This window comes from Bidens hawaiensis, unplaced genomic scaffold (genome assembly GCF_021521415.1).
Source record: "Bidens hawaiensis isolate Kalapana, Puna unplaced genomic scaffold, B.hawaiensis_p1.1 tig00026781_1, whole genome shotgun sequence".
In the NCBI taxonomy this organism is placed as follows: domain Eukaryota; kingdom Viridiplantae; phylum Streptophyta; class Magnoliopsida; order Asterales; family Asteraceae; genus Bidens; species Bidens hawaiensis.
The window spans coordinates 220,173-233,635 of NW_027494307.1; the positions used below are offsets into that span (position 1 = coordinate 220,173).

Sequence of the window (13,463 nt, forward strand, 5' to 3'; positions counted from 1 at the left end):
ATGTAAAAAGGTCCAAATGGGTTAACATCACCCATAACTATTGTTTGTCTTTACAACTCACTTGTTGTCGCCACCACCACATTGAAAATTTTTAAAAGATAACTATTTTAGTGATTTTTGCTTATGCTAATTCATCAATATCAACTTTTGGAAGGCTGTGTACCTAATATGACATGATACTTAAAATTGATGTTATCTGAAAGTGGCATGTCTTCACTTTGATTATTGTTTTCTGTAGCTACTGTTTCAAAACATTAATAATTGTGATTAACAATGTCGGATGATGTAAATGCAGTTCCATTTACTCGGTCTGATATGTGCATTAATCTGAATGTCAGTAACTATAGCTTGTGGTTTGTGTTGTTTTCATGTTCTTGAATACTTACAGTTAGTTAATTATTCCTTTTCCAACCCAATTCCATTTGACTTTTATTAGGCTTAAAAGTACTAATAATTATACTTCTTGTGGATACATACTTAACTAGGATTTTACAATAGACATAAGCAATATGGAGGTCATTCTTAAACTTAAACCCTTAAGAGTCTCTTCGGGTATGGCGGCTAATCTTTCTTTGCAGCATCTCTTCAGACGACTGGTCCGCCTAGCGAAACTGATGATGTGGCAAAAGAGAAGCCAATCAACATGTCCCCCCTCAAAAATACTTGTACAGTTTTGCCCAAGTGGAATTACAGCTTGAGATTTAAGTCAAGTGTAAGTTGATCTGAATCTGGTTCGGGGACTGATGGCTGAGAATAAGCCATTTGTGGATCATAATAATAGCTTCCACGCCACATTCCTTCTTGACCATCCACACGGACCCATGTGCCTGCATAGTTATTATTAATAGCACTGGCTGCTGCTACTGTTGTCCCAGTCATTGCCCTGTGTACAAGTGAGTGAGCTTGCACTTGCACACCGAGTATCGGATCAAACGACCGTGTGTTGAGTGAATGGAATCTTCTAGCGGCATCTCTCTCCCGCTTGTGCGCGTTTTGGTGTCCCCCGAGTGCTTGTGCACTGTAGAATTTCCTCTTGCAGAACTGACATACTTTCACCAAGACCGGTCTCGATTGTGAACTACAAGAATCATTTGTAGCTTGCCTCAAACTAAGATCCAACCACATCTTGTGATTTTCTTCATCTTTACCTTCTCTGATATTCATCAAGACTGGATATTATTGTTAACAAAATATGTTTTGTTTTTTGAGATAAGCTATGTGTAGAGTAGGCCTTAAAAATGGGAACAAAGAAACACATGTTTAACAGATTTAACTGGTGATGGCTTGTCAAACTGTAGGTTTGTGGCAAGCCCTTGAATTATTTCCCACTTGCTATTTAATGCTCTTTTTACTACTTTCTGTGTAAAGGCACTGACTTTATAGTTTAACTTTACATGGTTCTCCTCAAAGTTTGCTAAAAATGTATATAGCAGATATATTTCCAATTAAAGTCCTGTCAGAAATCTTCATATTTATTTGGACTGTCTGCCATTATTTAATTATGCAGATGCTACATATGACATGGACTATGGGATTAATGCTATATGCAGTAATGAAAATATTCGGTAACACATGTTGTATTTCTAGTTTTTTGTTATTTAGCCAAATTATGTAGCAAATGAAATAATATAACATATATTTTTATTGTGTCATTAGTAGCTATGGTTTTATGCATATTTTGATGGTATATACTTTCTCCACCTATCGTGTGTCGACAGATGCAATTAACCAACTACCAAATGATTCAACATATTACCTTGTATCGATAATGTTAAAGGACGGATGCATCGATACAAACAATTGTTGAAGGTGGAAGATGGTGTGAAAGAGGTTTGGTGTGACATGAAGAAGTGATTAAGATGAATGGGGAACATGTTGGGTGGAAAATATATGAAAGAGACATATTGAAGAGATTTGTGGGGACCTATGAAGATCTAGTGGCACTTAAACAGGAAGTCCCAGTACATGACATGAGACCTCCAATCTTATAATTACTGAGATCATTAAATTTCAAGACAGAAAACTGAAGTTATGTCCTGGAGAGCGACTGTGCCCTGCCTTAAGATCTTGTGAACAGGAAGTAGGGATGCCGATGGGTTGGGTATGGCACGGTAATCCCAGGTTTGCGCATATTTATGTCTGGCCTTGTGTGGTTAATTGGTTATAGTTACCCGTTGGGATGCCCATTACCCGAAACTGGATGTTAAACTCACATTGAAAACCGACTTGAAATATTAAATACTCAACTACATTTCTAACCATTATATAATTTCAATAAATTTATTGTTTCTATTTTTTCCTACTATTCATTGTTTTTGTTTAAGATTATATAATTTATTTTTTGCATTGCCAGTTTGTCGTTATGGCGACAAAGCGCAAATATATAATGTTTGGCTGTCAATCCGCTACGTCTCAGCTCTATGATGCAGGAGGTTAAGATGCAATCAGAGGCTTTAAAAACTATACTACACTTGCATTATACCAAGAATTAGTATCAGAGTTCAATTAATGTGCTACTCATTAAACTCCAACGTTATGCGTATAACCAAACCAAGTACACGAATAAATTACAGGATCTAAACGATTCTTTCTCACGCGTGTAGAATTTTGCTAGCTGAATGTATATTTTGCTAATAATATGTGAGCAAGTGGTGATTTGTGCGTTATTATTCACGCAAGGTGTGATTTAGATGACGATGAAATAAGATAGGACACACCAGCAAAATCATATGCGCAATCATGACTTCACGTATCTCGTAACTATATAAAAGACGTGATTACTCCTCACATGACTAACATTGTAACATGTATAATGCATCATATATTAAATAAGCTGCCAACTCCATAATTTTCTCAAAAGTATCTCTTTCATCCTTTTCAATTTTCATTTACTCCTGTACGTACTTTTCTAATTAATTATTACAAACCAAACATACCCTACATAAACTTAATTCAGCACAGCCACATAAAAAAAAATGAATAGAAGCAAATTTGTTGTTATTGAAAAATTATTAAAGGATTCAATTATTATAGATGTGTCACTTAAAGATAAGCATATATATAGTGCATATAGTAATTCAGTTTTTTTTAACGGTAATGAAATCCAAACTAGCAAGAAGCAAACATGCAGCATAATACAACTCCAAATATTGCAAATTTGATCTATTTTTATCCATAGAAACCCGGTGTTCTTGATATCCTCGAGCAATTTAAAGAGAGACCTTCTTATTTTAGAACACCACATCGCTTCTTGTTTTCCACATGCACCAATATGATGATAACATTACCAACTACACCATACCTCAAGCGTAGTGATTGCGTGAAGGTTAATAACTTAATATGGTAATTCAGTTAATTATGTAGAAAGTGGGTTGGGTCTGATTTTATTTAAGAGTAAGTTTTACTAACATGGAATACGACATCAATTTTATAAAATGTAGTATTATATATACAAACTGTAATATATATACAGGAATATGATCCGGATTAAAGGAAAATTTATTAAAATTGACAGTTTTTTAATTAAAAATTGACACTTGAAAACAACTTCTGTCAAAATGAATTATTAAACGCTTATTATGTATTATTTGACGTTAATACACTATACAGAAAATCACAATCCCAACAAATCCACAATCACCATCATCACCTTCTTCGGTTTTTCTTGATATATTCTTCAACAATAACCCGACAATTTGACGGCTGAGAGAGAAGGAACATGCAGAAGTACACTTTCACAAAAGAGTTGCAGTTGGCCTTTTGGTCTAATGTCATGGTGGTAATTTTTAAAGCTTGGGATCTTACGGTCTCAGGTTTCGAAACTTGACTCAAGGGGGCTTTTCCTACGTCGGTGAGTTTCCTCCTTGATGGTGTTCTTGGGTGAGTTAGACCCGGAGTGCCAAAATAAGTATGGACGGTTGACATACTTGTGGTAGACATGAGTTTACTTTAGTTGTTTGAACTTGCTGATGGTTTGATTGAACGCTGATGAATCGGTCTAGAACTGTTAAACATCATGATGTTATGTTGTGGTTAATTTCTAGTAGTGTGCTGAAAGTTTCTTTAACTTCATCTTAGCATATTTCCTTTATTGGTCTCGAATCATTAAACATACAGCAATGTGCCATATTACTAAGTTTGATAACTGTCAATCATTTAGCTATGTTACACAAGACTTTGTTTATGTAGCTTACTGTTGTAGCTAATCAAATTGAATTATACACAGTGCTATGAAATCCGAACATGGATGTGATTGCGTATTTCTTCTCTTGTATTTTGTGTGTCTTATGTTTGTCTTTTCACACTCAAACTAAACATGCAATACTAATTAACCACGTGCTTCTCTTAGCAGAGGTATTTTTAGGATTTCTTTTAGTGCAAAGGACACTGTATCTGGGGAAACAACTTTCTCAAAGGATCCACTAAGTATGAGAACACAATCGATGCTTTCTAGGATCTTGCCTTAACACGTACAGAGATTTATTTTGCGGTCAGTAAGTTTTCAGAGTTCCTCCTACTAACTAATTATGGTCAAGTGCATTCTTGAATATCTTGAGGGGACTGTCACTCATGGCCTTACTATTAACTTGTTCACTCTACAATTCATCCATATGTAGATGTTGACGAACCTGGATGTGTAGATGATTACCGTCCTACTACATGATGTTGTATGTTTCTTTGACACAATCCTCTTACTTGGAGTTTCAAGAAAGTACACCCTGTAGCCTGGATGACCGGTCTGGATGTCTAGATGTTCATCGTTCTACTATTCATGCACAACACCGAGGTCGGGTATCAGGCTCTTGCTCACACTGTAGCTGAGATTTGTTGGATATGTCTTAATTATTACAAGAGGTTCAAATTACATTACCAAGTCCACCAGCTTTATGCTGTGATAATCTAGGTGCCAAGTATTTATTATCGAATCCTGTGTTTCACCAGCGCACCAAAACACTTGAAGACTGATCTACATTTCATACGTGACACAGTGCTCTCCCATAGTTTATGCGTCCACGGCATATCCAGTGCCTTATAGATTGTTAATTCATTAACTAGATAACCGCGCACAACATGATTTTATTCACTAAAATTGAAGCTTCAACTTGACCACCTTGTTGATTATTATTTTGTTCATCTTGGTATCGTCTGTAGGTTTAAATATGATTAGAAAGCTAGGTATTCTACTGTATAATATTCATGTGATGGATAAAAGTAATTAGTAAACTGTGTATAAAAAAAAACTTTTGATGTCATTTAGTGCTAGTAAAAGATGTTGACGCTTGAAATCTGACCTTAAATCACGTTTTGAGTGTCATCTATGTATACTTTAGATGACCCAATGATCTTAATTATTGGATTCGCAAGTATAACTATAACCATCCATCATTCTCTCTTGTGCCACTACTAATATAGGCAGGCTTAAATCTTCAAGAAATTTACCTTGATTATAGACAAGGTAGATAAATAAAAAAGTTAAGAGAGATTAAACTTGGAGATTTGTTGTTAGTCTTAATGTTTTATGAAAGAAAAGAAGGGTTTTGGCATCCCACATCGGCTAAGGGACCTAACAGGCAAGGGGCGAGATCTGTATAAAAGCTAAGGTCCAAGCAATGAGGAAGCATACCTTTCTCGGCCTTTTGGCTAAGATCAAGTATAGTATCTATTCTAATTAGTTTAATATCTGATATGTGGGTCATTGGCTTGCTTGATATTAATCGCTATAAAGTGGCTTGTATCTTTGGTCTTTACGCGTTGCCTTGGTAAAGTAGCATGTCTTTACGTGTCGTGTTGGTCATACACTACCACCATAGCCTCCCCTCCAATTTTCATGTTAAAATTTTCAAATGCAGTATGTTGTAGGAGCTTTCTGTTAATACCCTAAATTTTAACAGAATGTCGTAAAATTAAAGCTAAAGTACAAATGTGTGGGTACATTTATTTTAAAAATCTGAATTACACTGATTCGTCATTGTTATCAATATCTTTATAACACCTTATTTAAGGTGACAATACACTACCGGTCGACAACTCACATGTCGGAGGAGACTTGTCACACAAATACAACCATCTAAAAGATACAAATATCAGAAGGACCAACAACATCAATTTCCATCTATGATGGAAAGAAGATTTAGACCCATGAAGAATCTATCAATGGAATGTCTTTTTGGTGGTTAGTTTCCCATCAAATGCATATACTTTCCCGGTCTCCATTGTCACAACAACACTTATTTCTTCATAATGTATTGTTTTTGTGAACCTTTGATTCTCCATATCATGTGACCAAATAATCAACTCATTCAGATCTCCATCACTCCATGAGATACAATTACATTACCACGCGCCTTTAATCCCTTCACCGATCCACTCCTCCATTTATCACGAGGAAGTGCAGGCAGCAAGTAAAGCTCGGTTACACTGCTCTGAATCAACATCTCGGCTATGGCCGCAGTGAATCTACATACAAACACTCACATGCAATTTATATATTATCTCAGTTTATAATAAACATGTAAAAAGTGCATGTTAACTAGTTAACTACCCAAAATTGGCATCAATTTGGAAAGGAGGGTGTGCGGTGAACAGATTACTGTAAAGTCCACCTTCGTAATTACTTTCGTTTTCAGGGTCAACCAAGTCAAACAAATGTTTAACCATCTGGTACACGTGCTCGCTGTTGTGAAGTCGGGCCCATGTTGCTGCTTTCCATGTAGTTGACCAGCCAGGACCTTCCACTCCTATTTAAAGAAATCAAATCAGATATTAATTTATTAAATATTTGTCTATTTTAACATAAGGTTTAAACTAGTTCACCTCTTTTTATAAGAGTGTTCTCTGCAGCTTTAGACAGATCTGGAGTTTCCTCCAGTGTTATTGCGTGCCCAGGAAATAGCCCGAATAGATGTGAAATATGTCGGTGATGCACGTCGGGGTCCACAAAATCTTGGGCCTGTTATCATTAAGAACCTTTTAAAGAACTTTATAAATAGTTAATGTGTTAAATACTATTACATTCATACCCATTCCATAATTGAACCATCTGCTGCAATTTGTGTTGGATAAAGTTTTGATTGGGATTCAACAACTTTCTTGATCAGATTATCTTCACTCTTTCCTAAAACCTGCATGCACCAATCTTTTTTAGTATTAGAAAGTTGATATTGTTGGCTGCTGGATCGTGTATTTTGAACGAGAAGGTAGAAGGGCAAAGCTAGATGATGAAGGAAGAAGCTACTCGGGAGAAGGTGGAAGCAATTACTGAATTTAACTTAACTTGGAAATTACAATACCGAAAGTTGAAAGATTACTTGGCTATTGATCATGAATGAAAACTAGCTCATATTTATGCTAAACAAAACAATAAAGAAAAACTAGATAGTTAAGGTAGTTGAAGGACTTAACTGACTCCAACCACTCAAATACTTTGATGACAGGATCAAGCTAGCTTCTTCCAGTAGGGGTTGACCCACACAAGATACAGTTTATATCCCATATATATTTATCCTATAGTTGCAAATAGGCATAATAAGGAAGTTATGTTGTTACCTGAGCAGCAGAAACAATGGCAGAAAAAACTTCTTTAATAATGGACATATCCATGGTGGTTGAATAACTGACACTAGCAGGTTGACCATCAGGTGCGGTGAACATGTGTTCTGGAGAAGTTGATGGATTTGTTTGAAGATATTCATCTTGACCTTCAATCAACCAGTCCAAAAGGAACAAAACACATCCTTCTAGTAACGGATACGCCATTCCTATTTTTTGTACAACAAACTTTAGCAATCACATATTAGAAAGAAAAACATAACCAGGGTCTTACTTTGTTCATTGTGTAAGTATAATGCTCCCATAAATGTGTACAAAGCCATGCTCCACCCATGGGCCATAAAGCCCACACAGCCTCTCCGCGGTCAGGTGATGTTTTAGCCCATATATCAGATACCTGATGCGCGACCCACCCGTTTGCCTCATAGTTCAATTTCGCTGTTTTACTTCCATTGACAGAAAGGCTGTTAATGAAGTCAAACAAAGGTTCTTGGCATTCATGGAGGTTGCAAGCCAGCGCATGCCAATAGTTCATTTGAAGATTGATGTTCAAGTGAGGTGCACCACTGCAAAATTATGTCAACAAACATAATAATAATTATAATAATAATATAACACAACTATAATTCAAACTCAAAATGATGCTAAAAATAGATCTTACTCCCATGGTGGTGTGACTTTATCATTCCATATACCCTGCAGATTTGCAGGCTGAGTTCCAGGCCTAGAACAAGAAATAAGCAAGTATCGACCGTATTGAAACAAGAGCTCAATCAATGACGGGTCTTCATCGGTTTTAAACGACTTAATCCTCTCCGAAGTTGCCACAAAATTATCTGTCAATTGAGAGCTTTTCGAAAGGTTAATAGAGACGCGATGAAAAAGATTCTGATAATCATCCAAGTGACGAGAATAAAGTTGTTCGTATGAATATCTCTTCAAAGATTCCAACTTATTCAAACAATCAGTTGTAAGATCCTTCTTAGAATCTGAAGGATTAGTGAATGGGCCTTCAAATGAAGAAGATGCCACTAGAAGTATGACAGCCCAATCGCATCCATCAACCTTAATCTTATTATCTTCGAACACACTTATGGTCCCAATACCATCACTAATTCTCAGATCAAGAACAGCAGAAAACTTTATTCCATCTTCTGTTTTTTCCATAATAATCTGATTCTGAGCATTCAGTGACGTACGATGAGGTAACTTGCTATCAAGAAACATGGTAAAAGACAAAGAACCAGACTTGTTCCCAGAAATCTTGGAGACAATAACTTGATCTGGGTGTGAAGCAAAATGTTGTCTAGTGAATTCCATTTCACCAATTGAGTACATAACTTTTACTGTTGCGGTATCTAAATCCAGCTCTCTTCGATAAGTTGTCTGGCTATATTCAGCATCACTTTTGTGGAAATTTAGGTTGATGTCACCCAAAAGCTGGTATGCCTTCACCATTACAAGAAATTTATGGAAAACAATGATTAATTATGTATGCATAACTGGTAACTAAACAAAAATAATAGATAAGTTATTAATAAATGTGTATACACTGGAGCCTTCTCCGGATAATTTGACGGCAGAAGTTGTAGCTTCTGCATACTTTCCATCGTTGACAAGTTTGCGGACCTCAGCAAGTGCTTTTGGTGCATCAGGATTTGTATACCTGTCCACAAGGTGTCATCTGTAGCAAACTAAACTCATTAGTTTTGGGGTCACATAAGTTTTAATCCTTGAATATTATTAAGTTGTTAATTTGATTTTTTGATTATTAATTTTGAATTCTCATCCTTTATTGTAAGTATACCATGGCTGAAGAAACACTAATCGACCCCAGCAGATTACGGATAATCTGGGGGTTAAATAGATGTTTCCCACGAGGGTTAGGTCCGGCAAAGATGGTTGTTCTTCTGATGACCTGCAAAACAGACACCGTGAGCTCGTCACTGAGAAGGGGGGGGGTACCTCCTTGTGACCACCCTCCGGCGTGAGAATCAGACTAGATTGCTCTTGAATATAAGTGTATATTAAGAGAAATAGCTAGAGAGCATATATCAGATAATATATGAAGATATAAGATAATGATACCGTTCCAAGGTGTTGGAGTATTTATAGCCGAAGGTAGGTGTCCAAGAAGGTACAGCCGGCTGTATTATATTCCTTTTCTACCAACTGTGGGCTACGCACGTGCCGTGCTGGTGGTTGGTGGGTAGGCAGCGGCTGATAGTGACATGGGCGGCTGTGTACTATTCCTTTTCCACCAACTGCAGGCTATGCACGTGCCACGACAAGGGTTGGTGAGTAGGCAGCGGCTGATAGTGACATTAAGTACTAGAGCGTGCTGCTCGTCGTACTGTTGTCAGTGAGCTGTCGCAGCTTTGGTCAGATCTTTTGTCCATACCTTGGCAGGTATAGTACAAAGGGTCCTCCAGTAGCGTACGGACTGGCTCATTTGGGCGGGAGAATTCCTGGCTTTGGGCGGGAGTATTCCCGGCTTGCTCATTCCCTCTTCAGGTGACATTACTGAATTATTTGAGAGTTAGTGCCTTGTGCGTGTAGCCTTGCTGTGCGGGTAGCCTTCCCTGATGGCTAGTATCCGTAGCTGCGGGAACAGGCGGAGTACGTCACCATTGGGAGGCTTTTCCTGCGGGAACAGCTTGCGTACTGCGCGTAAGGACGTCGCGTCTCTGAGCATGGCTGGTCCTGCGGATCCAGTTGGTCTTTGCGCAGACGTCCCTCTTTAAGGTGAGTCTTGCGAGTTCAACTGCGCAGACGTCTCTCTTCGAGGTGAGTCTTGCAGGTCCAACTGCGCAGACGTCCCTGTTTAAGGTGAGTCTTGCGGGTCCAACCGCGCAGACGTCCCTGTTGAAGGTGAGTCTTGCGGGTCCAACTGGGCTCTGCTGGGACCTACCTCTTCAAGTCCCTCCAGTCCAATGTTCTTCTCATGAATTGTTAATAAGTGAGGTGAACTTTTGGACTTAAGCAAGGGGTTTTGAAAAGGGTTTAGTTTTAAGGTTTTCCATGGGGATTCTTCCCGCGGAAGTCCTAATGTCACGTGCAGTTATTCCCGATTTTTCTGCCTGATCTTTGGGTATGATGCGGGTAGGTCTGTAACCTCTTCGCAAGTCAGGAGCGTTGAGTTCCACTTGTGTAGATTCTCCATGAGGTTTTGGTAGTTTTAAACATAGTGATCAATTATGTTAAACAACCAATTCCATCTTGGAGCTTCAAACAATCTAGTTCTCAACGTTCCCGCTATGCGGGGATGTTATTTCCGTTTCCGCAAGCATGGCCCAGAAGATCCTTCTTGGTTTCAATTCCCTGCGGAGTGCTAAGTATGTGAAGGGTTTTGCCTTGACACTATATCCGCACTCGTCTTATAGTTACTTTACTTCCAAGGTATTCCTGGCGTCAATTCCCTGCAGGTGCTAAGTATGTGAAGGGTTTTGCCTTGACACTGTACCCGCACCCGTCTTATAGCTACTTGGTTGCCGAGGTATTCTTGGCTTCAATTCCTTGCAGGTGCTAAGTATGTGAAGGGTTTTGCCTTGACACTGTACCCACACCTGTCTTATAGTTACTTGGTTGCCAAGGTAAGGGGGTAAAGTCCCGCTTACTTTTGAATCTTTTTGAAATTCGAAGAGTTGGTGAAAGGATAAGAACAGTCCAACTGTTGAAGGGACATCAGCGTGGTCTGACGGTTTCTTCTGACAGTTTCAGGACGTGCATGAAGTTATGGCGACGTGACAGTATATGGTCATTCCAGGCGCTTTTTCAGGCGCGTGGGCGCGAGTTTTCGGGCGCGTGGCCGCGAAGTTTACGGCGCGCGTCCTGTCGACAGTTGTTGCCAGCTTGCATATTCGACGTGTCATAGTTTCATTTGCACCTGCGCTTTTCCGTCTCTCCCGCATTAAATTCATCGCATTCATTGCGATGAGTATATAAAGGGAGGAGAGGATGCATCTCAACTCACAGTTTCACTTCATCTTCTAAGCGATTTCCGGCGAATACTCTAACTTTTATCAAGCATTCTCCTGAAATCGTTCTTCTTTCCATCCTCCGAAACATGTCTTCCATTCGTGATCCTGAGGCTATTGCCGAGGAGTCCGACGTGTACATCGAGAACCCGACGTCTGACAAGGATGATAAGAGTACTGCTGGGGAGTGCCAGTGTGCTCTTTTCGTCGACGTTTATCAGTACATCGTCAGGAAGTTCATGCTCGAGCCCTTCGAGCCTGAGTTTCCTGAGCCTCACCAGACGGTGTATGATGCCTGTAACACCCCGACCAAAGGCGGATTATACATCGGGGCGCCACATATTGTTTCATTACTCGTGACACTATTGGGTGTCAATATTTAATAAATACATTCATTCGCGCACGCGCAAAGTAGACATAAGATAACATAAATCATCATAAATCAATATATTATAAATCATAATGTTCGAACAGCAATAACTTGTCTTGATACATTTTAATCTAGGTCCAAAATAAAGAAAACTTCCTACATGTCCTCGAGCTCCAAAACAGCTACTGCAAACCTGAACATGTGTTAAAATAAACGTCAAACACTTGCGTGTTGGTGAGAAATCAAGTTTAATACAATACATAGATAACAATAAATCTGCGCGCAACATGTGTATGTCTGGTTTTCAACAAGGGTGTAATCCGATCAGGACCAACTCTAAGATTCATACTCATAGACTGCCAGTGCTCACGATTGAGCTCACAAACAAGAAAAAACTGTGCAAGTGTAAACAAAAGAGAAAATCATAAACGATAGTTCTCCCGTGTTCATCTAATGGTACCATGAGAACTGCGGAATAGACCGACAAGACGGTTAATGATCCACACATACAAATAAACAGCCAAGTCTACGTCCTCAACACATGGGATACTGCGCGACTAAAGTTCATAAACAGTTTAAGACTCTAAGTTTGTATGAACACATGAACATCCCAAAACATTAAAAGCAAAAAGGGATTAGGTACGAGATTACTCACTTGATAATTGGTGTGAAGAAAGACAAAGCAAGAACCAAAGTCTTAGCAAGCAAAGTTAACCTATATTTAAAGATTATTGTTTTAATGATTTGTTTTAAGTCTCGATTATAAGTTAGCATAATAATAAGTAAATTATTATATATAATATATTACCGGAAGAGCAGGGCAGAACAGGGAGGAAGACGGAGGCAGAGAGGAAGACGGCAGAGAGAGCAAGGAGGAGGTTAAATTAAGTGTTTGTGTGTGATGTGTTAGGAAAAATAATATTATTATTTATAGAGAAACCCTAGGGAACACAATCCCTAGAAAAGGGGAAAAGATCTCCAAAAAGTAAAAGATTCCAAAAGCAAAAGATATCAAAAGATATGGCAGCTGCAGGGGGCAAAGGAAAAGCTGACAGGTAACAGTAAACAGGCATGGGCGGGTCAGATAAAGGTACTGGTCAAGCATGGAAAAGCAGATCTCAAAAGATAATGTCAGTCACTTTTTCTGTCAACCAATGGGGTTGGTGCGCATGCTGCGCCAAAAGTGGCTTTTCAGACATAAGATAGGTTAGGTCAAAAGCTCAGAAGATAAGGCAACACAAAAGTAAACGGCTGGATTAAACAGAAGAAAAGACTCAAGACATAGCGCGAGAAAGCTTGAGCGCGAAGGCAGACACAGAAGGTCAAGGGTGCGCGAGCGCGAAGGCAGACAGAACCAACCTTAACGCGTCGCGGGAAGAACTACATTTCTAAGCGCGCCGCGGGAAGAACTTCAATTCTAAGCGCGTCGCGAGAAGAACTATATTCCTTAGCGCGTCGCGGGAAGAACGGTATCCATAGCGCGCCGTGGGAAGAACTAAAATCCTTAGCGCGCTGCGGGGACAGTTCGTCTCGCGTATCGCAGTAACAGGTGGTCTTCACGCAGGCTT

General features: G+C 39.0%; 1 protein-coding gene, 1 non-coding gene and 1 pseudogene across 3 annotated transcripts; 1 reads left to right on the forward strand and 2 right to left on the reverse strand.

The window, feature by feature from the left end:
- Positions 1–687: 687 nt before the first annotated feature.
- Positions 688–1,164, reverse strand: LOC143573962 (zinc finger protein 7-like). The gene has a single exon (XM_077058716.1). The coding sequence runs from the start codon at positions 1,162–1,164 to the stop codon at positions 688–690; it is 477 nt and encodes a 158-aa protein (XP_076914831.1).
- Positions 1,165–5,619: 4,455 nt separating this feature from the next.
- LOC143573971 (U2 spliceosomal RNA) lies at positions 5,620–5,824 on the forward strand. Its single transcript, XR_013142508.1, has one exon. It is a non-coding gene; the product is annotated as a U2 spliceosomal RNA (small nuclear RNA).
- Positions 5,825–6,150: 326 nt separating this feature from the next.
- Positions 6,151–9,232, reverse strand: LOC143573963 (alpha-L-fucosidase 2-like; annotated as a pseudogene). The gene is made up of 8 exons (XR_013142506.1): positions 9,100–9,232; positions 8,210–8,997; positions 7,823–8,114; positions 7,546–7,776; positions 7,020–7,121; positions 6,814–6,949; positions 6,542–6,737; positions 6,151–6,456 (listed from the first exon to the last, which is right to left on the reverse strand). The product of XR_013142506.1 is annotated as an alpha-L-fucosidase 2-like (transcript).
- Positions 9,233–13,463: the final 4,231 nt, after the last annotated feature.

Bases quoted from the DNA above. Each gene is read 5' to 3' on its own strand.
- LOC143573962 (XM_077058716.1), bottom strand. From the start codon at position 1,164: ATGAATATCAGAGAAGGTAAAGATGAAGAAAATCACAAGATGTGGTTG.